The sequence below is a fragment of the Cyrtonyx montezumae genome, unplaced genomic scaffold (genome assembly GCF_038088225.1).
Source record: "Cyrtonyx montezumae isolate F1298 unplaced genomic scaffold, pur_monq_1.0 scaffold_0, whole genome shotgun sequence".
NCBI lineage: Eukaryota > Metazoa > Chordata > Aves > Galliformes > Odontophoridae > Cyrtonyx > Cyrtonyx montezumae.
The window spans coordinates 44,998,543-45,026,122 of NW_027071824.1; the positions used below are offsets into that span (position 1 = coordinate 44,998,543).

The 27,580-nt window shown below is 40.6% G+C and overlaps 2 protein-coding genes across 6 annotated transcripts in view; both read right to left on the reverse strand.

Moving 5' to 3' along the window:
* Positions 1–22,977, reverse strand: part of NCOA7 (nuclear receptor coactivator 7) — a 76,565-nt gene extending 53,588 nt beyond the window's left edge. For 3 of the 5 annotated variants that reach the window (XM_065734207.1, XM_065734222.1, XM_065734192.1), the window contains exons 1-2: positions 22,856–22,977; positions 5,890–6,021 (exon numbers count right to left, since the gene is read on the reverse strand). In XM_065734207.1, coding sequence (XP_065590279.1) covers positions 5,890–5,939 — 50 coding nt within the window. In that variant the 5' untranslated portion in view covers positions 5,940–6,021; positions 22,856–22,977. Of the gene's footprint in view, positions 1–5,889; positions 6,022–20,593; positions 20,617–22,709; positions 22,757–22,855 lie in introns of those variants that run through there. The other 2 variants (XM_065734195.1, XM_065734199.1) reach the window with 2 other exon arrangements.
* TPD52L1 (TPD52 like 1) overlaps positions 1–27,580 on the reverse strand; it is a 327,044-nt gene that overhangs the window by 45,252 nt on the left and 254,212 nt on the right. The gene's annotated exons all lie outside the window — the stretch shown is intronic.

Below are 27,580 nucleotides of genomic sequence, written 5' to 3' on the forward strand. Positions count from 1 at the left end.
ACACTGAAACCCCTCCATTCTAAGCAAGGGAAGACAGTGTAATACTGTATGTTTCAGAAAATTATTTTTATGGCTTCTCCCAGCAGCCAACACATCAATTCAACTATCCCACATATACACTTCTAAATAACAGAGCAAAAAATATCCTTGCACCTCCAAATGTGAAGGAGGAATATCTTCAGCTTTTCTTCAAAAGCATGTTTCTTCAATGGACAAAACAATGGGTGTAAAATGCAATACCGTTTTTAAATTCAGTGAAAGGATTATGAAGAAACGTTTGTACATCTGGAATCAAAGTTAAGAAATTTCCACTAGACAGATGAGCTGAAATTAAGCATTGTTTCCTCAAGCAAATAAATAAATAAATAAATAAATGTCTCCAGGATCTTGACTTGAATATTCTTCACACCCAAGATAAACCTCCACGATGCTTTGTTTTAAGAACAATGTGTGGAAACTTCTTCGAAAAGCAAAGAATAAACTATGGATGCAAAGGGAAACCTGAATAAACAGCATCACTTTGGCTCAAGAAAACAAGAACTGCAAGGAGACAATTGCAGGCAATACAGCAATCTGAGGAGCACCCAGCATTTGAAGAGTGCCGTGTGGACATAACGAGCCTCGCCAACAAGAAAACCATGAACATATGCAATTTCTTCTCCAGCCATCCTTCCAAACCCAAGCTCTTTTTCAGCAGCAATGCAATAGTGATTTCTACTGTAACAAACAATGAAGTTAAGCTCAGGTTAGGTTGTAAACATGACATTTATAATCTTTGCAAACCTTGATTTTAATGTACAAATCTTAACTTGCACAATTCAAATTCAGATATCTAAGTCAAGAATCTAAATGAAATTTAAGCGTCGTGAGCTTCGTTCTTTTCCTTACATATTCTCACATCATAAGGCAACATGAGATGAATATCAGGTTGCATGACTACCTTCAGGCTCTGATTGAGTACTAGCTACCTGGAGATAAATGGAATCTCTGCTTACTCAGATGGGCTTTGGAAAATGTCTCAGATATTTACACAGTTGATTTTTGGGAGGCTTTTGTTTGTTTGTTTATACAGAATGATGCTAACAAGGGAAGCATAAACTCAAACAAAAGCACATGCTTTTTTCCCCCCAAATAAACCATTTATTTGTTGTTCTCTGATAAAAAAGGTAGTTGAGAGCTCCTTGACACAGTGATGGCAAATCACACAAGGTACAGAAAAAGCTAACTCACAGCAAGAATGGCTAAGAAATTTAGAAAATTTAAAACTAAGAAAATCAACCCTGTCACACATAATTTAGAAAGCATCTCAAAGTGCTTTCCTCATGATTTGTCATCTCCTGGAACCTCTTATCCAAATCCATCATTAACACAGAGCAGCAAGTGCAAAGCAACTCTAGCCTTAAACTGTACATTCAGTCTTGCAGTTTATCAACTTAACGCAACTCTGTCCACATGGCGTGTCACTTATGTCAGACTGCCTGAGCTGAGAGGTAGGACTGGAGGACTTCCAAAGGTTCCTTCCAACTCCTACAATTCTGATTTTAGTCATTTCTTTCTAAAATTAAGTTACATTTTTACTAGTTATTCATTTTAAATTTGTCTTAAAAAACTGTTCCTGACAGAAACAGAACTAGGTTTCTATAGGCAACAGTGATAATGAATATATCAAGGGATACAAAGTTGGTGAGGGGGGAGGTGGGGAGGGAAGTCTGCTCTGTTTCTTTGTACTAATGGTACTTCTGCCTTTCAGAAGGTACAACACCATAGCCCTTCTAGCTCTGCTACTGTAACAGATACTTTGTTAAACTTACTGCTTTCAGACTGTACTTACCACAACAAAACCTGGATTACCCGAAACTAAAGTATTCATATCGCTGCCAGTTTCTAACTTACATACTTTATTTAGACTGTTAAATAATATAATTCCCAAATCACCTACGTGCACATCCTACAGATGAAATTATATACTTCTGACCTTAACCCTACAAAGCAGGCAGGGAAAAACAGAGGTTCACCATTTTGTAAGAGCAAATGGCAGAGAGACAAGAGAAGCAGGTACAGAAGAGAACTGCAAGCTGTATCAAGGTTCAAGGGCACATAACTACAGTTAAAAGAAACAAGTGTCACAGGCAAGCAACAGCAGTGCAGGGACTTAATACATACAAGTTGCCATTGCAAACCCATATTACATTGTACCATTTATTTTCTGTCTGGCTGAATACCAGGAAAGACTTTGGCATAAGAGGAGACAGTTCTTTGCAAGAGCTGTAAAAATATTGGTCCATTTAGAAGCTAATGGCACAGAAGTAAACAGAAGAGCCCGAAAACAAGCCTTCTTTCTTATTTCTTCAAACTACAGAGAATGGTCTTTCAGTAGGAGTAGCAGTCTCAAATAAGGACCCATTGCATAAGATAAATTTATGCTTGCATGATACTCTCATATTTCAACTTCTTGCCTGTTTAACTCCTACGAGCTGTAACATCTTATCTGCATAAGGAATCTAAATTAGTCTTTAAAAAGTTTTGTGAAGACTTCTGTTTGAAAAGTTACTTGCTTTATTTCTTGCCAAAAAGTATGGCAAAAAGTGTAAGGCCTCTACCACAACAAACAACAGGTAAATGGTAAGCAGGAAAAAAAAAAAAAAAGAATGCTGAGGGCTTTATTGCAGCATCACTTTCCTGGAGGAGAGGTGGAGACCTCTAAGAACTGTTGTTTGGCTACAGGGAAATACTGAAGCACTGACAGCATGAAGATCTGTAGAGAAAAGATACAATAGCTGCAAAGATCTCTTCTGTAAAGGAAGTTTAACTATTTCAAAGGACTGATGCTTAAACAAACTTAACCTTAGCACTGAATTGAGGGGAGAGCGATGCAGACAGTTACTTCATGTTCATCTCACTTCCCTTCTAGCGATCTAGGAGATAGTTTGTCACCACATTACCACTGCTACACTAACCACATCAATTATTTTGGGGTTCTCAAGTTGAATCTTTCCAACACTTGTTAGTTTAATCCATCAAGACATTGACCATTACCCCTGTCAACAGCTTTCTTGTAAGAGTCACTGCTACACCAGCTTGAAGACTAAAAGCTGCCTTCTGATAGGAAGTCGGGCCCCTTGAGGTGCTGGCAGGGCAGAGAGGCTAGTGCCTGTTCTGCTATTCAGACTCACACACTACCTTGCTCTGCCATCAGAGAACTCTGATTTCAGGTAGCCAAGGCTTAAGAGATTTGTTGGTTTAAACATGGATTAACAAACATTGGTTTAAAGTAAAATTCCAGAAGATACAATCATCTCCCATTGCCTAGTTAATGCTTTTGTCCTTGTTAATATCATGTTTCCTCCCATATCAGTGAGCAAAGTTTCCTACTTAAATCTGTATAGATTCATGAACATAGCCCATAGGTTTACTGTAAATATTTTACTTCAGCAGCACTACATATGAGTATTTTCCTTTCTAAGCAGGATATAAGAAGAATCACTTTCCTCAACCCATGGTGGTGCAGAGCCCTTTCCCTCAACCTCTTGACACAGAACACAGTTTTTCCTTTCAACAAGAAAACGTCTAACATTTTCCATTCTCTGCTTTGTTAAGCACTGGCCTATTCTCCCATGAAGAACTGCTCTTAGGCAGATCACAACAGGATCAAGATCAAAGACAGGCAGTCCTCCCTGTAAGAATATTTATTGTACATATATTTAGACTTTGAAAGTACTACTGTTTTCCTAGGCTCACAAAATAATTTAAAAGCGGTAATGGAAGTAGAGGAATGCATGTGTTCTGTATCCTCTAAGGTTGCTCTTGGCTTAATAAATGTGAGCTCAAGCTGGTAGTAAAACTTCAAGTAGCACGCAAAATAATCTGAACCTAGGATCAGAACTATTAAATTAATGTACTCAAACACAAGGACAGAGCAGATGTCCACAGATTCTAAGCTAATGAACTACCAAAACTGACAACAACACTGAAGTATACACCTGATTAAATTATTTAGGTAAGCCAATATTGGGCACCTAAGTTTGGAACTTTTGCCTACATTAAGTAAAAGCTAAAGCTTAAAAAACAAAACAGCAACAAAAAACACAATTAACTGCCTTGTTAGAACTGCTTTTGTATTAAAGGCAGTATTAGCCACCTATTAATGATGTACTCCCATGACATTTACATGGGATATCATGTAAAGCAAGATGTTTTACATGACACCTGCTTCCTAGAGGAAACATGCTACATTAAAATCACTGACATGCAAATTCCGTTCTGCTTCTGCTCCAGACTGCACCCATAGACAATGTATGCAAATGTAAGCTGGGCACACTGCCTTCTGACCTATTTAAGTTCCTATTTAAATTTATATAAGAATGTAATTTGAGGGTCTATGTTAGAGGTCTTGTAGAAATTACGCACAGGTTGGCTTAGAACAGAACCTTTATTTAATGGCCTATAACCTATGTAAAGGACAAAGATGCAGAGCAGGAGGGGAAAAAAGATGACCGCCCCAAGGTTACATTGTAGGTAAGTGGTAGAACTCAAAACTGATTTCAGGTCTTTTTGATCCTTGCTTAAGATTTTCTACCCACTTAGGACAAACTGCTCCATGAAAATTTAGAAGAGATAGCAGCAGGAAGGAGAATAACACAGGAAAGCTGCAAAACAAGTTAAATAAAATGTCAAGGAAGACTTTGCTAAAAGCCTCTTGTGGCAGTTCCAGTTTGTTTAGCAGACAGCATTTAGAAAGAACTCAAAACATTCTTTTCAATGCTAAAGCACCTTACTCTTGAAAAATCACACCTTCTTCAGCAAGAAATTACTCGATTCATTATGCAACCTCTTCAGATGTTTTACCTTATTCAACATATCCTCTGCTATAGCTGACATTTAATTTTATTTCTCAACATCATAAATCAAAATGTTTCAATATCAACATAACTGCACTTCTCCAAATGGAAAGCAAGTTACCTGAAATTAGCAGATGTTCTTCACTGTAATCCTTCACTCTTTAGCCACCATTACACACCACCTGAAGAGCAGTTAATCAGAGCTGCAACTTTTCTCCACACTACTACTTCAAGCGGGTGTGACAAACATGCATCTGAAATGCACTTAGACTGCTGGTTCAGAGAAGTTTTACTAACAGCTATTTGTTATAGAGAGCATATATGGTTTTCATTTCAATAGTGCAGAAAGTATGCCTTAATCAAAGATGTTTTTATACTAGTTTTCTCACTCCTCCTATTCCTATAGCAGTAAACAAGCATTAGTTATTATTGCACATCAAAGCTCAGAGATTGCTACAGACATACTAAATTAATGAAGAAGAGTTTTCAGAAAATTATCATCAATTAAAAACCCACCCATCTTTGATAATTACCCACCTATCATTGATAATTAACTCCGAATGATAAGAAAAAAAAAAAATACTGACTGAATAAGCATTGCTTGTATTCATACAGATGATGAAGCCTAGGGTCGCTATATACTATATGATGCTGCCTTTCGTAGCTCACCCTTTCCTAGGAGGTAATACCAAATCTGTCCTTTATCTGAAGCCAAATAAGCTTTAGTCTTAGACATTTTGTTTTAGATGCATTTATTTTTATAAATACTCCCCAAAACTGGATGGTGGAAGCTCAAATTGTATGCACATTACAGTTGAATACCCAGGGATAGTTTTCTGTTATAAGGAACAACTACAATTCAACTCCACCACCTCAAGGGAGCAAATCGTTATTCCAGCACTGAGGAATGGCAATAAAAGCACTCTTTGGATGCATAATGCAGCCCTGGATTGATTTTAAAGCGTAATTTAAACATTTTTAAGCCTTGTGAAAAGGCACAGTGAGGAGTTTTGTATTTTAATCAGTACTGGAATAAAACCTGTAACCTTACCGAGCAAAATAGCCTTGTCTTCTTTCCTTTTTCTCTTCCTTGGTCTCCATTATGTACAGTCAAATGGGCAAGGCGAGCAGCCAGGCGTGATGCTCTTCTTCCCCTCAGCACCTCATATCCAGGCAGAGTTCTCTGTATATAAAATTTAAAAACAGGAAGTTCATAAATCACTATGTCAACAACGCCTATGAAAACCAGCACTGTAGTGGAAATACAATTGACTCACTGACAAAGCAAAGTAAAACTTTAACCACACAGTGCTTGACACTAAATACTAATTTAGCATACAGTAAGACAAACAATAAACGCACTCAGGCCAATTTCTCCTTCAGTGAAAGAGGCATACTGCAAAGCAGGTAATCCAAAGAGCAGTAGCAAGTTATAAAACCCTGGAAAGATTAAAACCTTAGGAAGCAGTTAAATAGTTCATGCTAAAATTTCTGTTGTTTTCTTTTTCTTCCTCTATTTATTCGGGTTTTTTTAATAGATAAGATCAAGACTCTTCAGAAACATCCCATACAAACAGTAAAAACAGAAAGATATGTAATGTTGACTTTATAATAACTCTGTAGAATAGTGAGAGGTAAAGAAATGTAATAATAATGAAAAGGAAAAAAAAAGTAAACTACATTCTTCAAACAGCTTTTACTGTTGTGAACAATGCACAAGTTCAAGCAAGTGCACTGGAAGAAGAAACGGGGTTAATCTCCTCTACTCCAGACAAATTGCAGATGTACTCAGGCCCTTGTAAATCAAAGGTGGGAATTTCAGAATTGCTTGGCACTTACTGGAATGAATCACATGCCACATCAATTCCTTTCAGAGAATCCTGTCATATATTTTATTCTCTGCCCCTCCCCAGTATTCTTCCAGCCTACCCTGAAGTCTTATACACACACACAATCAATTTCTTGAGAATTCCTCATCAGATTAAAGTTTAAATCAGAATTTACCACTAAACATTTCAGTCTAACTGACAATACAACAAGGAAATTAGAAACATATAAATTATGATACACAGAAGAGTTACTCCAGGACATAATCAGTTCCTATTACTTTTTTCCTTCATTTAAAGATCATAAAACATTAATTGCCAGATGTCAACAAAAGAGGACATGCAGAAAAAAAACAGACAAATCTACCTGAAAAACCAAAGAGCATATCGTGCTCCATTCTATCAGAAATACTTGCTCTAACTTTTTCTCCATATTTATGAAGCCTCAGTCCCTGGCAATTAAAGTCCACTGCTTCAAAATGTGCTTTCCTTAATCATAATTTGGAATATATCCAGCACTTAATAAATAATCTAGTTTCTTTGACCTTTATACATCATGCAGAGACTTATTGTAACAGTCAGTATGTACAGCACTCTAAATGGCAAATCTGACTGTGACATCTTCAGTTAATGAACAGAATGCAGTTTTATCCCTGCAAACCATTGTGTGCTGCAGTCTCTAACACAGTGCAGAAATTGACATTACAGCAGCCTGCTCAGATGCACGGCTGTATGAGGATATAAAGAACTCCAGATAACCTCATCTCCTATACTGAGGCAGGTCTTTGGGTTTTCTGAGTATAAAAAATGGCACCATTGTCACCACTGCATCTAGAATTACAACAAGTCTTTCAAAAGCACACAGTCACCACCTATATAGCAAACTACACCGAGCCCAAAAAGAGGAACCAGCTTTTACCCTTTGCCTACTTTCCCTTTATTTACAGGCTGTGGTGTGCGCATAAGAGCACTGACTGGTCATGGCTGAATCTCGTGTTGATGGCGAGAACTATCAAATAACCAAAGCACTGAGAAAACGTTAAAACTCACAGAGACAGTGGGACTCAGGAAAATGAGAACAGGAAAGTGTCAGGAGTCCTCTCACATGACAGCTAGATAGAAAGCACAAGATGAACAGAGAGAAGGACGATCTCTCCTTCATGTTCCATCCTGTGCAAGAGATAGAAGCATGCTCCTTCCATTCACTGCCATCCATGATTTACTGATCCCACCCAGTGGAAAGATTATCTGCTGGCAGATGGTTGGAAGAACACCACTGACCAGGGAGCCAAGGGGAGGACTGTCCTGCTGGTGCCAGAAGAGTAACACCTGGATTCTGCAAGGAGAGTGAGAAGAAAGGCAGATGCTGGTAGGGCTTCAGCCTAGAGCTGAATGTGCTGCAGAAAGCATCAGCACAAAACAATTGTGGCATTGGTTAATATGGTGAATGTGAGGTTCACTGTGTTCACAATAGATGTCACTTTACAAACTGAAGTATTGTCTATAGACCAGAGGTAACATAAAGGCAATCTAGTGAAAAATGTTTTTTTTTTTTCCTTTGGAAATAAAACACACAGGGATCTTGTATCCAGCAATCAAGTACTAGAAAATTTCACAAGAAAATAATTTAACGAGCCTCGCTTGAACTAAAACTTATTTGGCTCTCCATCTTAAAAGAAACAAAAAATAGGAAACCTGTCCTAGGAAAGTCTACTTACTCTGAAAATGTTTTCTTTCAGTAGTACTAGGAAAAACAAATGGATTAGGAGTGCAGCCTTCATGACCTCTGAGTTCACTTTCTGCAATCTGTCACATACTAGTTACCTTTTAGGAACAAAAGCTTAAAGCTAGGAGGATCAAAGTAACCTGCCATAATTGCTACAAAGACTAATATTTTTGAAAGGCCCTTCTTGGTTCTCAGTTAAATACCAGTACAAAAGCAACATTTACTCTATAGTTTTTCAGCAATACTTTACATCAGAAAAGGGAAACTAACTCCACTGTTCTCCCCTATCTGTCCTTCAACAACTCCCAATAAAGAAATACCAGGTATTCTTTATTAACTGCTAGAAATGTTATTGTGGATACACAACTGAAATGACTTCTGGTTTCCTGGCACTCTTCTCTGATAGAGGTGAAGATTGAATCAGACAGAATATTAAAAATGCATATATTTAGGGGATATTTGTATGCTGGGAGGCAGACACGTTACTCATATATCATGAGACAATGCAAGCCCAAATGATGAAAAAACTGATTTTACAGAAATTTCAAGCTCCTTTTAACCCTTTCTACATTAAAGCTGAAATAGGCAACGATAACCTTGCTATTACATGTCTACTGCAGTGCTAAGTGTTCTGCAAGATAATTCTGAAAGAAAAGAATCCTGATGCACACACAATGCATTTATGTAATGATCCTGTTAAAAATGCACTGCTCTCCAAATTCAGGCAATATCAGGTAACATCTCACCGAGTAATCACAGGAGGAAAAGAACAAGATACAAGAATTTACTACTTGCTGTTAGTCTTGATACTTTTTTCATTTATATTAGCACATTTTTTCATACTTGATCCTTGTTCTGGTTAGGCATGGTGCCAAGGAACTAATGGAGTATTCGTAACAAGGGGAGGAATGTTCCAGCAAAGCCACACAATTAAAAGGAGTAAACTGAACTCCTGTCCACCACTTCTCCTTCCGTCTCTACTCAAGCATGAAGAATGATATACCTTGCAGTCTGCAGCTTTTTAGCGATAACAGCGGATCTGCTTGCTGTGCTCAGTGATAAGCACTCAGAATTCCTGTTTGCTGGCTATAAAGCATCAATTATCAGTCCTCCAATTACTTTCCAAAACCATGCACATGAACAAAAGCACATTCAACAGCACTAACTATGCAGAAGGCAATAAAATATCCAATCACTTGTTGAACTTGATAGTGGACTTGATAGCTTATGTCTGGCCACCTGCGCTAATTACAAGTCCAGAGGGGAAAAAAAAAAAAAGGAGAGCATAAAATTAGCAGAGAATTTCTAAAGGAGGGCTACAAAGATGGAAAAGGATCTAGAGGGCAGATGTTTGGGGAGAGGCTGAATCCCTTGGTTTGCTCAGCGCAGAGCAGAGGAAGCTGAGGGGAGACCTCGTGGCAACAGCAGCTCCTCATGAGGTGAGCAGAGGGGCAGTGCTGAGCTCTGCTCTCAGGGGACAACAGGACCAGAAGGAACAGCATGGAGCTGTGTCAGGAGAGGGTCAGGATGGGGGTTTGGAGAAGGATCTTCACCAGAGGGTGGTAGGCATGGAACAGGCTGCCCAGTGCAGCTGTCCGGACACTGAGCTGCTGGAGTTCAAAGAGCATTTGGAAAACACATTCAGAGACAAGGCTTGGATTTTTGGTGGTCCTGAGTGGAGCCAGAAGTTCAACTCCATGATTCTCATGGGTCATTTCCAACTCAGGATATTCTACCATTCTACTAAGGATTACATTATCTTAAGTCAATTTGTTGACTCAATGCATCTCTCAACCTTTTATCTGGTAGGAACAGACTAATTCCTCCCTTTGCAAATGAAGAACTGAGCTGTAAGTACGATATGAGCAGAGGAGCAACGTCCCACTACAGAAAACAGGTGCAGGCTATAGCATCTCACACAACAACAGCTCTTTTGCTTCTCTATTTTACCTCTGCCCATGAGAATACAAACAGCTGCTCGCACCACTACACGTGTCCTTAATATTATCTGCAGCAACACAAACGTTCCAGTGTTGCCACTCACAGGTTTGGGGCATGAACTATTACTGATGATTCTGCTCAGCTCTGAGCAGAGCACCTTCTTACAGCTAATAAGGCTTCTGGGTATACATGCCTCTTCTGCACTAAAAAACATACCGTGAGAGGTGACAAGGAGTACACAATATTACAAATTCCTACCAAATTGACAGAAGAAGAATTTGTATGACAATGGAGGGAAAGTATTTTTAGTGTATTCATTCTGAAAATGAACACCTTAGGTTGCAGACTGAGCCTCTGGTCAGCCCAAAGCAGTTACCAGGCACTATGCATGGGCACACTAACACGGCAGTAGCACAGGATCACACAGAACACGCTTGAGGGTAAAGCAACAGAGCAGGCAAGACATTCTCATTTGTTTCTCACTGCCTGGACTAACTAGGTTCAGTTTTACTGCTTTTATATTCTTTTAGGGTATTTCATTTGGTGTTATTGAAAAGTTGAAGGTCTTAGAAAAAAAATAATATATATATATGCTATATATATATAGGATTTTAAGATGGAAGGGTAATATAAACACATAGCCAGAAAAAATGAGAGTAAGTCACTACCCTTTTATTCTTTTTTTTTTTTTTTTTTTTCCTTCAAGCAGAGTGACTTAGATAAAATTAGATTGTAAGCTTTCAGGAAAGCACTAGTACATGCTAATTAAAAACACAGCAGAGACTAATTACATTAAATTAGATCCAGTAATTCAAACCAAAAATTGAGAGTTTAGGTATTCTAAAGTTATCTTAAGATAAATATAAGATTATTTTACTATAATTATATAGTCACAATGTAATTAGCACAGAGTACAATGCTATTTCTAAAACATGAATAAGTTCTATTTTATAAAGAAGTATCAGTCTATTACACTTAAGTGAAGGGTACTAAACTAAATTAGGAGAGCTTCCCCACTTCAGTGAAGTTGGGGCTGATCACTCAGCTGTTGCTAAGGGGAACCACCACTCATTTATGCATAACACTTTAAAGGTCAGTGGAGTTATAAGTCTGTCATGTTTCTTGCAACAAGGCTTCACTCCTAAAAGCCCCAAATGCAAAAATAAAAAAAGTGAAAGTGAATTTGCATGCAGAAATGATTTTTAGACTTCCTGCTCAGATTAAATGCAGACCAGTATCACAATTTCTCCATCTCAAACACAGAGCTTGACAGCAGTTCGTTCTGCATGCAACATTATGTGGACTTGTAACAGCATGCCCAGAAGCCAAGGACAGTAAAGATAGAATACGTAAAGGAAAACCACGTCCTTCGTTAAGAAACTGGCTGCAATGGTTGAGGAGGTTATTACAACTACTGCAGAGGTTTAGCAAGCTAACAGTCAATCTCACTCTTCATTAATGCAATAGAAGCAGTCTCAGCTTAGCTCACCTTCAACGCACCAACTTGACGTGCAAGAGCCAAACAGAGTTCAAATAAAATAAACTCAATGATTAAATGAAAGACATTTCTGATTCCGAAACAGAATGTCAGTAACAAAAACTTGAATCAGCTCCCATGGACACTCCAGCTGAATCATTCCTAGCTTACTTGGGTGGAAAATTTTACCACTAACTCAGGCTATCATATTTCACACAGAAGAAAGTGAAGCGAAAGAGTTGCCAGAAAGTCCAGGCCACAATTAAGAGCTATCAACAGAAAAGCATCCAGATTTAATCTTCCTAATCAGGCAGTTGAACATCACCAGGCATATTTTCCACTAAGATTAATGCATTTTACTGCATTGATTCTAACAACCAGTCAGCTGCAGTTGTTAGAAATTAGTTAGAAAATCATAAACCAGTAAGCAGGGCACTATGAGAAAGTGCAGTACTGTCTGAAATACAGCCACTCTGGAAGACTTCCATTTTTAAATCAGCAGCTAAGATTCTACAGAATTTGCTGCTCCCTAAAAAGAATTAACCTCTCCATTTACTTGTATCCCCTATGTCAACTCATCCCAGTTCAAGTAAAGTATCAAAACTGAACTCTCTGAACCCAGAACCTTTCACGCTCACTGTGTACAGGTATACGTGGTATGTTAAGTCAGAATGCCAAATTCTGCATGCTGACAGAAAGCACTGGTTTCCTCCTGCTGGTCGCTGTAACAGAAGATACAAGGCAACAGAAAAACATCAATATTTGGATAAGGAGAACAAACTATGTAGCCACTGAAATACAGACAACCTCATACATGTAAACAATGGAAGCACCCAGGAATGTGCAGGGCACTGGCTTCGGTCATCTGTGAGACTCTAGAAAATGTTAGCAACTTTGTTAAATAAACTATACCTCTCAACATTCCTTGTCAAAAGGATTTGCTCTCATTTCAAAGGCTGGAGGCTGAGACCCAGAAGAACATTGTGGTCACTCAGCAAAGTTCATACAAAACCACATCTCTTCCAACTGCAAGCTGAATGGTTTGCCCGTTCTGACTTTCTTTACTAAGATACTTTGTCAGTGAAACCAAGCCTGTGCTGAGGTATTTCTACCATTCTTCATAAGGTATTTCTGAGACAGACCCTACACTGATGTACAGCATTACAATTTCAGCAACACTGAACTAGAGAAGGTTGCAGTTTACCTTATCCACAGAGGACAAAATTAACAGCTGTCTCTTACCTTTTTCTGGAGCATTCAGGAATGCACTCAAAGGACTTTTCTGCATGTAATCAGCAATATTCAACTAAAATATTAAGTACTTTCAGTTTTCTAAAAAATAAAAATTCATAAACTCTGTAGACATAGCAAGTCACACTTAGAGAATCCCCGTAGGACTACTTCACTGATTTGGCAGTTGACTCCAACAGTTTCTTGCTTGTAACAACGGCTACCATTACGATCTGTTTAAGAACATTTCAAAGAAAGCCTGCAGAGATACGTTTTAACAAGGTCAAAAACGAGTGTTTACAGAAAATAGAGGCAATGACATATGGGTTCTCTGCTGGATTTTCAAGGGATATGGCCAAGTCTTCGCTCAGTTCTCCACTCTAAAAACTAAGCAAAGCAACGGAAGCAGTAAACAAAAAGTCACTACACCCTCACAGCCCCTAAATATCACAGGACAGGGACTTTGAGAAATCCAATACAACCTAGTGCAGCAGGTGTCCTTGCACACAGCTGGGAGGTTACACTACATACTCTTTAAGGTCTCTTCCAACCCAAACTATTCCATGATTTTCTGAAAGTCAGATGATCACCACGTGCCACTTTCGTACCAGCTGACGTGCCAGAAGAACTGTCCTATATCACATATGTAAGATGTTGTTACATGGCACTGGATCCCAGTGTCACATATCTCAGATCTGGTCACATCTAAAAGGTGCTCCTATGAATCAGCTCCTGCAAGTGGGATTTGCACTAGCAAAAAAAAAAGCAGAGCTCTTCACACAGCAGTATCACCACTAATAGATGCACAGCGAACACCCTCTGCAATTGAGCAGTCCTCAGCACAAAAACCAATCCAAAGAAAGCGGGGTTTCTGAAGCTGCTAAAACATGCCCATGCAGCAAACAGCTGCCCCAGTTTGAAGTGCTACAGCTGTATATTATCACTACTCCACCAAAAGCTGCCAGATAAACTACCTGTGAGTAACAGCCATCAAAAAGACTCCATACCTTCAGTACCATTTATTTCCTGCAATGCAGTCTCACACCCCCTTCCACCCAGCTGATCTACTGAAAGCAGCACAGCCCTTTGTGCCGCACAGATAAATTGCATGCACACATTTATTATGGCAGAGTTGACAGAAAAAGACAGATCTGCAGATGCAGATTCAACTCTTCATGTAGTCACCCAGCGTGGTGGGCTTTAGCAACTGCACAGTTTGACACTTGGAAAGAGGAGCCAGCAAGTGCCAGGCACAGATTACAAAAGAGAAATGCACACTCTCAGGTTCAGACTTGGTTAGCACGTTCTCAGTGCTCTACAGAATAAGGCCAAGCAAATGATAAAGTATTAAGATATGCATAAATCTGTCAATTTAATGGGAGGTACTGGAACCAGTCAAGTGTATTTCCAGTACAATTCATACCGTGAAAATTACTATACATTTTTATTTAAGAAGTAACTGTCATTTTCAAGTTTTCAGGGAAAAAAAGATCAAATTAACAGACTACTGACATTACAATGTTAAAGATTAATATTTAAATGCTTCCTTTCTTAAAAAAAAAAGCAACTCAAGATAGAAGAAGTAACTGAATGGAAAATGATTATTTTCCAACTCCACCTCAACATCCCTTTACAACACCCTGCCTGCAAGGACTGATGTAAAACCAGAGGCATGGCTGCATCTCTCTCACCTGCCTCCCAAGAAGCAGAGAAGAGGAACGGAACAAAAAGAGAGTCTCACAACAACACAATGCAAATGTTTCCTGATTTGAAATACCCTTAACAGAACCAGCATGCCAGGTTTCCATAGCAACCTCAATTCTGCCATGAATACACTGTATATTAAGTAACACATTGAACAGTTTAATTGTAACAGAAAATCCCGCCTGCTGCTAACACAGGAGATAAACACTGGAGACCTTCCCTGGTTACTTCTGAGCTGCTCAGCCTCCAATACCTAGCACATGGCAGTGCTCTGGCACTGCAGGGTATGACACCAGTGCAGGTCACAAGCACCCAGATGCTGCAGGCCGCAGTACCGTACTGCCACAGCACTCAGACAGCTGGCCATGCCCTTACTGCTGTATGGCCTGAGGCCTGCCTCAAAAGCAGCAGTGTTTCTAATTATTTCCTTCCTTCTTGCATAATTCCTCTAGGTATTGTGTAATGAAGAATGATTTAGTCCTCGTGCTCCTCTGAAACATCCTCAAAACCATAATTATCTTTCTGTCCTTCCTTTTTCCAGCTAAGGACTTGAATACAACACGACAGAGCAGGCAGATTCTGGTCTTGTACTGACAGCCAGTTTGTGCCATTCACAGGACAAAACTTCCTACGTGAAAGAAAATTCATCATACATAACATAGCTGTGTCACATTTACCTACCTCTAATTAGAAAGTCTCTCTGAAGAGCTACTTGCTTCTGTCCAGAAGCAGAAAAACAGCTTTTCTGTTTTTCTGTGTTCTGGACATTCATGCACAGCTGAGCATCCACTTGAAAATATTCAGGTAAACAAGATTAGCAGTGTATTTCTATATAAGTTAAAGAGACATAGCTCATACAAATGAGCAGTAGGCTATCCTTTATATTTATTTTTATTTTTTTAGTTTTTAATTCATTTTTTTCCCAGTGTACCTAATCTGGCCATTATTTGCTCAATGACAGACGCATTCAGCCAGTGAGACGACTCAAGGCTTAGTTTAAAAAATAAAAAATAAAGAAGAGGACTTAAAAATAAAATTGAACTAAGGTTGAACAGCTGCACAAAAACAGAAGCATGGAAATTTTCTGGTTAAGCAACAATACCAAATATTTTACCTTCAGAAGACACGAGGGTTTTAAACGCTGTTACTGATCTGAGGTGTTCTTTTTGATCCGAGCAGGACGTTTTTGAAACTGAAACTCAAGCATCATGCACTGAGTATAGCAATAAAGTACCTCTGCATTTCTGAAGCTAAACATTCCTTGCTTGCTGGGAAAAAAAGCCTTCACAAAGTTTGACCTGATTTTACAGATAGCTTCAGTGCTGCACTTTCATGGAGGCCATTTCAGCCTCATAGTAGGTACTGCAACATCGCTGAGCTCTGCACTCACACAGATTTATGTCTGCATCAAGCACCCTCAGAAGGACTACTTGCTTATTGTACCTCCAGTACTTAAGTACAGTTCTGCCTAAAGATGAAAGCTATGAACTTTTCTTTCACTCCAAGCTACTCCTAACATAGCTGGTAATGGTGAATTTTTCAGATTGTCCACATATTGCAAGCAAAGCCTCATCTTCACTTGTGTACAGCTACATCAAAGTAATTGCTTGGCCGACCTCAAGTTGAAGTCAGTCAAAACAGTTAACATATTAACAGCATTTTTTGTCTTTGTTAGAGCCTTCGTAATTAAACCAGTTCAGGTGTCGAAAACTTAAGATTTGGTAAAGAGCAATACAGATCTTTTCACAGTACCTCTGGAAATCTGTCTCCAACCTGGGTAAAAATAAACTTAAAAAAAAAAAAATTCTAGCTTACACATACCATGCTTGGGTATGTAACTAAACTTTAGTTAAAAAGCACTGGCACATTATTCATAGGAAGTATATTATTCCAGAGCTAGATAGATGCTTGTGTAATAACTACTACAAGATTTAGAAGTAAATCTACACTTCAAATCCAGAATGCACTGCTGGGCTAACTTAATCAACAGACAGTATGTGGCATGAGCTTTCCACAGGTCAACATGGCTTTTCTGAGCTTTCTGCCTGCTGAACTCAGTGAGGCAGAAAGATAAAAAGTGAAGAGAAACAGGAAGATACATTTCAAGGCCAGATAAAGTAAAGTTCAATTAGTAATGTGGTCTGCTGTCACCTGAGAGCCTCCCACCGAGAAAATAATTATCTGCAACTCTTTCATCGCAAAATTTAGAACAAATAGTATGCAGAATGAGAAAGAAATCAGAACTTAAATGACTGTTGTAAAACCCAGTACCAGGTAAAACTTTTAAACACAGCATAATGTTGACTGCAAAGCAGTTAAGAGTTGAAAACTATATCAGTACTGAGAGTGAAGCCTTGATTTCAATGACATCTGCAGAAATTAAATCATTTATTAAGTTCCTAGATAGGGAGGAGGGGAAAAAAAAAGCGAAAACAAAGGCAGAAGAGATACTTTTAAAGGCCTGTTACTATTTACTGAGGGACGGCAATTGTTTTGCCTAAGAAATGCATTTTGAAAGTCAAAGCCCTTACAGAAAGTACATAGAAATAGCACTGAACTCCTAAATAGACACAGGATAGATTCCACAAGAAGCAGGCACTTCTGCTCTGCAGAGTTTGTGTGCTTCCTTCCGAGAAGGAAAACAATGAACGGAATACACCTTTCTTGCTTTTCCCATAAACCTAATACAAAATGGGCTTCAGAGATGAACAGAAGGACTAAGACCAGCTCTCTCAGGTAATGTATTTTCTTCATTGCTCACTACTCATTGAGCCTAGAGGCCGCTCGCCAACGTCCAACACGGCATCAGGTCTAGTTGTTTCCTTGCTCTCCCCATTCATGTTGGAGACGACTCTGAATTCCTTGAATTTATGATTCTAGTAAGCTTCTAGGGAGGAGCACCCACTGGTAGCTATGAGTTGTAAGAGCTGTCTGTTATCTTCCAGGTTCAGCTTGCGACTGACAGCCACCAGAACAGTGTTCAGGAAAAGGACACAAACAATTAACAAAACACTGAAACTCACCACTTGCACAACAGTGTCAAGTGCATGGTGTCAACTGAGTGGGAGAAAAGAAAGCTTTTCATGACTATGTGCTACTTGTACTAACACAAACCATGCATTACAACGTGAAATCCAATTTTCAAAACAAACAAAAACAAACAGTTTTAAATTTGGTGACTAGTCAGCTTGCAGCAGGCCCTGTTTCAAGGAACTGGGAATTCCTGTATTAAAGGAAACAATTTTGCTCCTATCAACAACCATGTCAACATCAGCTCCACACTAGAGATTTTGCTTTCAGTCCTGCATGACTGCAGCAGAACACAAACAGATGACACTGCAAGTTCCTGCCTAGCCTCTGCACAGCAGTGTAATGATGCCAGCCATCTCTCACTATCTATTCACCTCCCAGCAATAAGGCATGCCTAACCAAGAGAGCTCAACACCATACTCCCTGAAAATAAAAATAAAAAAATAAAACAACAACAAATAAAAGGAAACTTCTTCAGTTGGTATATAAGCATGAGGGCTGTAGAACAGGCTGCACTGAGAGAAAGCCTGCTTGGCATTCCTTTGAGTTCATAATTCATCTCCTAGCCATCCTGATGACTACTCCACCTGCTTGTTACGTGACCCTTCAATGGGGTGGCAATGGTCACACAGCTGTTGAACATTTGGCCCATATCTGTGCAAGTGACTGACTTATGTCAGGCAAAGCGAGTCTTCCAACACACACTTGAATATGTTTCAGCACACAGAACACGCTGCTCCTTAAAGTGGAAATCAAAGATTTCCACATTTACTTTACCACCCACTGTCACCACAATGACAAAATCACTGACACCACACATCCACTGGACAACATCTGCATGTTGGAAGCTCTTGGAGATGGGATAGAAGGAACTCCGGATTTTATGCCATAAGTTATCAGAGTTGCTACCATTAATCTTCAGCAACTTCACTGCAGAAGACTCGTCGAGCGACAGGAAAAAAAAGACTTTGAAAAGTCAAACACCGCTTGCAGTTTACAATAGAAGTTGTTTGTACTTTAATAGATACTCTAAATATCATACAAAACACTTTGCATGCTGACAACTGACTCATCATGGAAGTGCTGCTGAGCCACTAACAATAGTGAATTGCTCCTTACAACATCCCAAGAACCTAGGCAGATTCCAATCAGTTTATGACACCACAGCATCACCTGAGCTGGCAGGAAGCCATCTACACATCTTCCTCTGAGAGTGAAGATGGAAGCAAGGGTTTATAAAAATTCATACTTCTTTTCTACCTTCTGCATCTGTTTTAGAGTATTTAAAGAGAAAACACACCAGAAAATAAGACAGATGGCATGTGGGACAGAGAGCAGGAAAAAAAAAGTAAAATAAGCGTAGTTGCTGAAGGCACTACTAGAAAAGGTCACATTTACTTGAAAAATGACACAGGGAGTAAGTTACCTTTTCCTTAAGACAAGGATCTTCCTACTTTGAGTTCAAGGTAGTAGTAGCTCTCACTGTGAAGTGCCGCAGAACAAAGCTGTGATTTCTTGAGACACTCTCTGTCTTAGATTTGGGGAAACGGCTCTCAGATACCTACTGAAACTCTGTGGGAAAGACCCTCAAATCAGACAGAATGGGTGAAACTAGTGTAAGAAAGTTTTCTTCCTGAAAACTAGTAGCTGTTAACAAAACGGCTTTTAAATCCTGCTGAAGTAGAAAGGGAACGAAAGAAACACTCTTAATTTGACACTTTAACTAAAAGATAAACACAAGTCTTGCCTAAATAAGCAGGTACAGAATCCTTGCTCAGCTCTGATGTTTCTGTTCCTGTAAACCTGGTTGACATTACCATCACTTTAACATGATAGGCAGTCACACAGCCTAGATTTTAAAAAGGATGCTGAAAGAAAAAAGCTTCACCCCTCCCCTCCCCAATGCATACTATGAGAAGCCATGACAAAGTACACTTAGATTATCAACAGGAGGCCTGCCGCTCAATTACAGTACATGCATTACAGGGGACAGAGCAACTGAATGTAAGGAACAGCTTTGACCTAGCTAGTAAGGCCACAGGACCACAAGCAACATGGAATCTGAGGCATGCAACTGAAAGTTCAGCACACATTTTAAAACCAAAACTAAGTAAAGATCAGAAAGGCTCATTAATTTTATGATGAACATCGTATACGTTGAAAGCTTCACATCTGAGCCAAAAGACTTCCTAGAGGAGAAAAATTTGCCATGAAATTGCAGCTTAGGACTTGAGTACAGAGTACAGGCTCATATCCGGGGTGTTATGTGATACCAAGCTGAAATACTGGTCCAAGTTCTCCAAGTCAGAGACTGGGAGTAGACCAGCTGTGAGATCAAAGCACTGCACCAGCAATAACTCACTTCCCAGTGCTTACTACTAGCTTCTGTGCTGCATCCCACGGTGAAGTCCTGACAGACCAAGCAAAGCCTGTCCACACACCCTCCTCCTGAAGTCAAAAAGAACAGAAACTGCAAATTCATAACCAACAGCCCCGGGATTGCTGCAGTATGCTGCTGACTTCAAAACAGAATAAACAATAGATGTCTTCTGGCTGCAGCTCACAGCTGCTTACACCTGCTTAATGTTTTCAGTAAGAACAAAGAAGCATGGCTTTCCACCCACAATCAGAATGCCCTGCAAAGAAAAGGAGGAAAAATGCTCTCATAATGTGTTTGATGTGTCAAACTGAAATGTGTTTATAGCGGGAATATAATCCCTCTGGTTTGCTTACAGTTGTCTCAGAGAGTCTCAGGGAGAAATGCATTGTGAATAAGAAAATCAGATCTCAATAAGTAAACCTAAAAACTAAATTCTCCTACCTTTATTTTCTTCCTTGCCAAAGGAGGCCCCTAAGTGAGCTCTCTTGGCGCTGACTTCACTCCTCATCTGTAGTTTCCTCTTTTGGGAGGAAACATTTCCTCTTTTGGGGAAAGTGATACTAACCCACATGAAGGCCCTGAAGCAGCAGCGCGATCTGTGTGTCACACACAGAGATACAAAGCAGACCTTGAGTCTGAGCATACTCACAACAGGGAGCAAGAAATGAGGCACTCAGAGGCCAGTATCAAGCCAGCAGATGCTTCAACAAAACAAGAGCTGAGCCCATAAAACCTTGGACATGTACAGATTATTGATTGAGAAGAGGAAGAGATTCATCACTCTATCACTCCTTAGATGGCAGATTCACTCAAAGCAAAGGGAAAATTAGTCCCTTCATCCTTCATTTACATCATAATTATTTTCTGCAGAAATTTCCAGCTGCTTAAAGCAGCAGGTCCTTGTATCAGATCACGCTTCAGAGGACTGTGCTAATTTCCACCTCTGACACGCTCACCCAGATGGGTGACTGCAGGGAACTCCCGCAGATGCAGTATGTGTCTAGAACATTTTTCACAGTTTTATTAACAATCTTTAAAAGAAATTTGATTCTCAAACACAAATCACTTTCCAACAAATCTATCTTTATTTAAATGATTAGAGTTATGTGTAAGTTGTCCACTGACGAGAAGCCAAATCCATAAGCTAGCCAAATATTTACAAAAGCAACCCCTGGCCAACCTCAGTCTTCTCTTTCAAAATCCTGGATACAGAACAAAAACAGTCTCCCTGTCCAACAAGATAAGAATTCTTGCAACCAATTCTTAGTCACTTCATCTCCAAAGGGAATCATTTATCACTTCAGCAGCAGATGAATAAATATAAAATAAGAATGTGGCCATTGACACTGGGAAAACATAAGAGAACAGCCCACTGGGCAAAGGCAAGAGCTGTGACTCAGAGGCCTGACTTTGCAATTTAGATATGACACACTTTCAGAAAACCCAATTTTTTTAATGACATAATAAACAACAACAGCGGTACTGAATTTAACTGAATAATTTCCATCAAGCTCAAGATTTTGATTCGTTTAAAAAAAAAAAAAAGAAGAAGAAGAAAAAAGGGAAGCCGTTATAAAGTATGTTATGTCTACAAGCAGTCCCAACTTAACTCCATTAAAACTCTTCACAGAACCCAAGTATTTACGGGTTATGATCCTTAAAATATTTTGCTTATATTTATGAACATTATCCTACATGTAAAGGGCAAAGGTGCAAGGACAAGAAAGAACTCTGCCACCAGACTTACTTATTTTCTACCATGCCTCATCTCTGTTGTTGATGAAGTGACTTCTATTCAGAAATGATGCAAGCACATTCTATTTTCTATTGCATTCTCCATTAATTTCTCAAAGTCTGAGTGCACACACACAAGCTTACAGGAGCATCCAAAATCCAATATAGCCATAATATAATTCCCACACCACGGAAATACTTGCTTATACAACAGCCTGGAAGAGCTCTTCAATACTCATGTTAAGCATCATCCAGCTAAGGGCGCTTAGTCAGGGGCGCAGCATCCTGCAGCAAGCCATAATCAATTAACGAGCACCTTCCCGTCCTTCAAGTCCATTACTACACATTAGCACAAGATACGCACGATGATTTAATGGGCGAGCGGTAATAGTGGCGTGTAAAGTAAACACGGGGTAGAAGGCTGCGGGTGAGCCTAAGCATTCATCACCCGATTCCATCACCCGGAGGCCGCACCGGTCAGTACCATGCAGTGCCAACAGCCCGCAGCTCAGCCCCAGCCCGGCGCCAGGAGCTGCGCGCACACAGCTGGACGGACGGACGGACAGCACCTCCAGCTGCGCTTCCCAATCACGGTCATCAGAGGCTACAAGTTAACAGGGAGAGCTCGGAACATTCCAGTAAATCACGCGAGGTCTAAGCAATCCGATCGGAACGCTGAAGGCCGTCAGCACAACGACTCGTTCCGCTCCGCCAGCCGCACAACCACGGCGGCGCGCGGCTTCGCGGAGAGCCCCGCACGGCCACCGCAGCCCCCCCACCCCAAAACAAGGACACGCAGAGCGGAGCGCGGCGCAGCCCTCACCTCCCCGCGCTGCGGCTCCGGCCGACATCCGCACGGCCGCCGCCGCTCCCTCCCGCCCCGCAGCACCGCCCCGCGCCTCCTCCGCACGCCGGGCAGCGGCCCCGCGGCTTAACGGCGGATGCGCCTCTCCCCGCGCCCCGGCGCACCTGCAGGGAGGGCGAGCGGCGGCATGGCGGCCGCGGAGACTGCGCCGCTCCCCGCCCGGACGGAGCAGCACCGGCCCCGCCGCCCCACAGCGGCCCGCCTGGGCTCGGCCTGGCCCCGCGGCTCCGCCCTACCCCGCCGGGCCGCCCCCGGCCCGCCCCGCCTGCCCGGCCGTGGGAGGGGGCGCGGCGCGCGGGGCTGAGCGGCGGAAAGCGGGCGTAGGGAGCTGCTATGGTGCGGCTGCTGGGAAGGAGTGCGGGGAAAGCTTCGCCCCTGTTCGGGAGAGTTTGTAAGGGCAAGCACCGCTTTTGGAGATCCAGGTTCGCTTTTATGGCCGTAGGAAACTGGAATGCCTGTAAGCTTCCTCTGTTGTTTCCACATCCACCACATGTAGGCTTCCTCACACATCCCCTCCAAAAACCGTCCTAGTTATCAGAAATTCCATTCCCTTACCTTAGGGTAACCCAACCAGACCTTAGCGACAGCCTATAGACGAGACCTCACCTTCTGTCCCCCCCTCTAGTCAGTAACCAGCTGCCAGAGACTGGGGAAAGGCCTTCCACATCACAGTACTGCTAAATCCCAAAGTCTGCAAGATAAAGTCTGAAGACAGACAGATGCCTGCACAAATAGCCACTTAATGTAACACAAAACGTGCATATATGTGTGAGGATGGTAAAAGAGCATGCAAAAATAAAACAGTAACTGGTGTGCGGGTACATCCAGATAAGAATCATTTTTCTTAGTAGTTATGTTGTTAGTCAACATTGAAGCTTGTTGGATTTAAAGGGAAAGTATTTGTCATAGGCTTTTGTTATTTTTTTTAAATTTAATAACTGCTTAAAGATCCCTCTCAGAATCATTTATGTTGATTAAAGAGCCTATAAGTAAGAGGAGAACATTTACACGCTCTCACAGTGATAGGACAGAGGAAAAAGGAGAGATTTAGATTGTATGTCAGGGAAATTTCTCATTGAGAGGGTGGTGAGGCCCTGGCACAGCTGCCCAGAGAAGCTGTGGAGCCCCATCCCTGGAGGTACTCCAGGCCAGGTTGGATGGGACCCTGGGCAGCCTGAGCTGGTGGGGGACAGCCCTGCCCCATGGAAGGGGATTGAGACTGGATGGTTCTCTAGGTCCTTTCCAACCCATTCTGTGACTCTAGGATTCTACAATTCCAAGTGTGAATGCTGCTCACATACAGACATGCAGCCATCTCCCACCACAACTGTCACTGCTCACAGCGTATGTTTTCTGCTGCTCAGTACTAGGACAAAGCAGACTTAAAGCAGTGCCTCTTACCTGACTTCTTTTGGGTTTGCTGAATTGCAATAAAAGCTCTGGAGTCCTATCCATTGAAGAGGAAAACATATTTATCTCCCAGCTTAATTTAAATGACAATGACAGTGACTAACACCCTATTTTAACTCTAGGAAAAATCGTCCTGTCCTGATGTAGGAGTTCATTTTCCATCATCACTCCAAGCATATCACCTGCTTGTCTTGAGTAGAAAACTCCATGAGGAAGATGCACAGATTCCATATATCAGAGAAAGTAACTACACATTTCTTTTCAGTATTTACATTGCCCTGAGCATTTCAAATGTCTATTTTAGTTTCTGCCATTGGGAAGAAATCACTCCAGCTCCTGTCACAGCAGCAGAATAAGCGCACTAAAGCTGAAACAGAAGCACAGCATAAGTTCTGGTTACAGAACTGTGAGATATCAGTTAGAGTTGAAGCCATAGAGTTTGTGACATTGGATCTAATGAGCCATTTTACTTTAATGAGTCTAGAAGCAAGAGATAGTGCCTATCTGTTGCAATCATGAACATGATAGAGTAACATATCACCTTTGAAACAAAATTTAGTTTTGATCTCTGTATAGCACAGATGATAGAGAACAGTCTGAGTAGTCTGCTCTTTCCTGTGACAGTACATTCCTGTGGCAAATATTGTAAATGAAATGATCTAATAATAGCTGTGCATACATTGCGTAGAATATACTCGTCAGAGATACTGACAGTGAATTTCTGGCCTGCACTCAGTTCAACTTCCACAAATATAAATAAAACAAGAAATCAATTGCTCAGGTTTGGTTCGCATCCTTTTTTTTCCACCATCTGCATCTGTTACCTTCCTGCTCATGTATTTAAGGAAGGTAACACACAATAAAAAATTACTACAGTAAAGAATATCCTAAGAGTCTAATTTTGAGAAGGTATGAAAATTAATGTGAGATGAAAATTTTCTATTCCTATTAGCAGTCTTTCTGGTGGTTTTTTTGTTTGGTTGGTTGGTTCGTTTTGTTGGTTTGTTTGTTTGTTTGGGGGGAGGGGCTTGTTTTGTTTTGTTGTTTTGTTTTGTTTCCTTTTTCTCCCGAGAATTCTTAGTTTTTCTCTATGGAATAGTCACAGAATAGGTTTGATACAGATAGACTTTTATTCCTAATCGAGTCTCTGCTTGATCCTACCACGGCTGACTTCAGTTACAACACATCACTATTTTTAGCCTGGTTTCTGCAGTTTAGGCAAAGAGGAATCTTGCAAATCTTCCTGACTAACCCTGTAGTTTTGAATTAGTTGCCTATTTTTACATCAATTTAGCAGGTGGGGATATTGAAAATGTCTATAGACTTCCCAAAGATGAGAGAGAGAGTAGAGCTTTAAGAATATATAAGAAGTTCTTCCCTTATAACCGACATTGTTCTCCCGTTTCTACTGTCAAGGGGATCAAACCAGAAGGTGCTCCCAAAGTGCTTTGCAGAAGAGACTGAGAAACAGAAAGGATTTGCTCAGATACAGAAGGAGATAATAACAAAGCAGTATGTCTTTCAGCTACTGTTTTTTGCTGAGCACTGTGGACACTTGATAAAGCACCCAATGCCATGCCTTATTTCAATGTCCAGAACCCAGTATCACATATAGAATCAAAGAATTGTAGCAGCTGGAAGGGACCTCTAGAGATCACCTTGTCCAACCCCCTGCCAAAGCAGCTCCCTAGCCCAGGTTGCACAGGTAGGCATCCAGGTGGGTCTTGAACATCTCCAGAGAAGGAGACTCAACCACCTCTCTGTGCAGCTATGCCACTGCTCCGTGAAGAGGAGCCACTGCACTGTAAAGAAGTTCCCACACACGTTTGTGTGGAATTTCCTGTGTTTCAGGTTGTGGCCATTTCTGCTTGTCCTATCACCACACACTGCTGAGAAGAGTCTGGCCTCTTTTTAACTCAGGCAAGAGGAAAAGCTGACCTAGGCATCCCTGGATCAAACACGGTGTCAGAGGAAGAATGAAAGAACAAAGGAAGCAGTAGTAGAACTTGCAAGATTATTCATTAAAATATTGCTGGTAAGATCCCATTTCACTTCAGAATCTTTAAAATATTCTCTATAAACAGTAAATAACTGGTTTACAAAGTATGAAGACACAACATTGCAAATTCTTACACACTGCCCCCTAGCACTACTGAAATTAAACTACAAGAAGACAGAGCAATTCACCTTACTGCCTCTAAAATGATCTTGGAGCTGGGAGTATCAGAAATGCTGTACAAATTGGGGAAGAAAATAGTTTTAAGAAATCTTAACTGTAATAATGGTTTTTTTTGTTTGTTTGTTTTTCCCCCAGAAAATTATTATAATCAAAATTATATAACCGTTCTGACTATACATGGAAATTAAGCATAAAGCAGCAGAAGACTGCGCAGAATCTTTTCTTCTCCTCCCCTTTCATTTCCACCTCCTTAACACTGGGATGATGCACTTTTTAAACCAGGCTAATTTAAATAAGAAAAGCTGATGCCAAGTCTTTCCAGATTAAAAAAAAAAAAAAAAACAGCTGGGGAAAGAGAGAAGTGATGAATGCAGACATTGCACGTAATTATTAATAACATTTACAGTGTCTGTGCAGATACAGGATTTTCCCTGCTACTGGAGTGGCAATTCTAGGTACTTAAGACAATTTGTACTTAGTATTATACAGCGGAAATGTATCCAAATAAAAGACTTGAATAAATTAACAATTACTTTGATGTTATTCTTAGTCATTTTTATGCAGTAAACCTGCTGTCACACATCCATTAACCTGGCAAATGAAAGTAATAATAGTATGTAATATATTCATACGGAATAGACAAGTTAATTGCATGCTGTTTTATAGCTTGCAGCTAAAGTGAGCGCTCTGATTTTTCAGGTTCCAGCATCCAGCTTTGATTACCCATCTCTGGAAGCTGAGGTACAGTACCTTGACACTGAGCACTACTCACTTGGCCTTACTGGCACAGAGCTATCCTATGTCAGGTGACAAGGAGCACTACTGTGTATCATCCTTCCCCTTATGCTCCCAGACGACCATTCCTCTCCAGCTGGCATCACAGGGATGCAGGCACAGCTGTGTCTGCTCCCGCACGGGCAGGAGGATGAACTGCTGACAGCCCCGTGGAGCGGTGTCTCTGTGAGACACAGGAAGCCAATGAAGAGGTGAAATCTTTTGTCAGGACGCATGACTTGTAGGGAAGAGAAAGTATTTCCTGAAAATAAGTAGACAGCCTCTGATTCTCAGTGCCACTTTCCCGGCGGTCACAGAGTCTGCCCCCTGCAGACACCCAGGAAAAAAAGTTCTTACTTCAGCAAAGCTTCTCCAGCACACACATTTGAGCTTTCATTACCCTTACAGCTGCAACCAAGGACCTTATCACCAAGTGATTTTCACCTGACCATGTCCCCATCTTTGC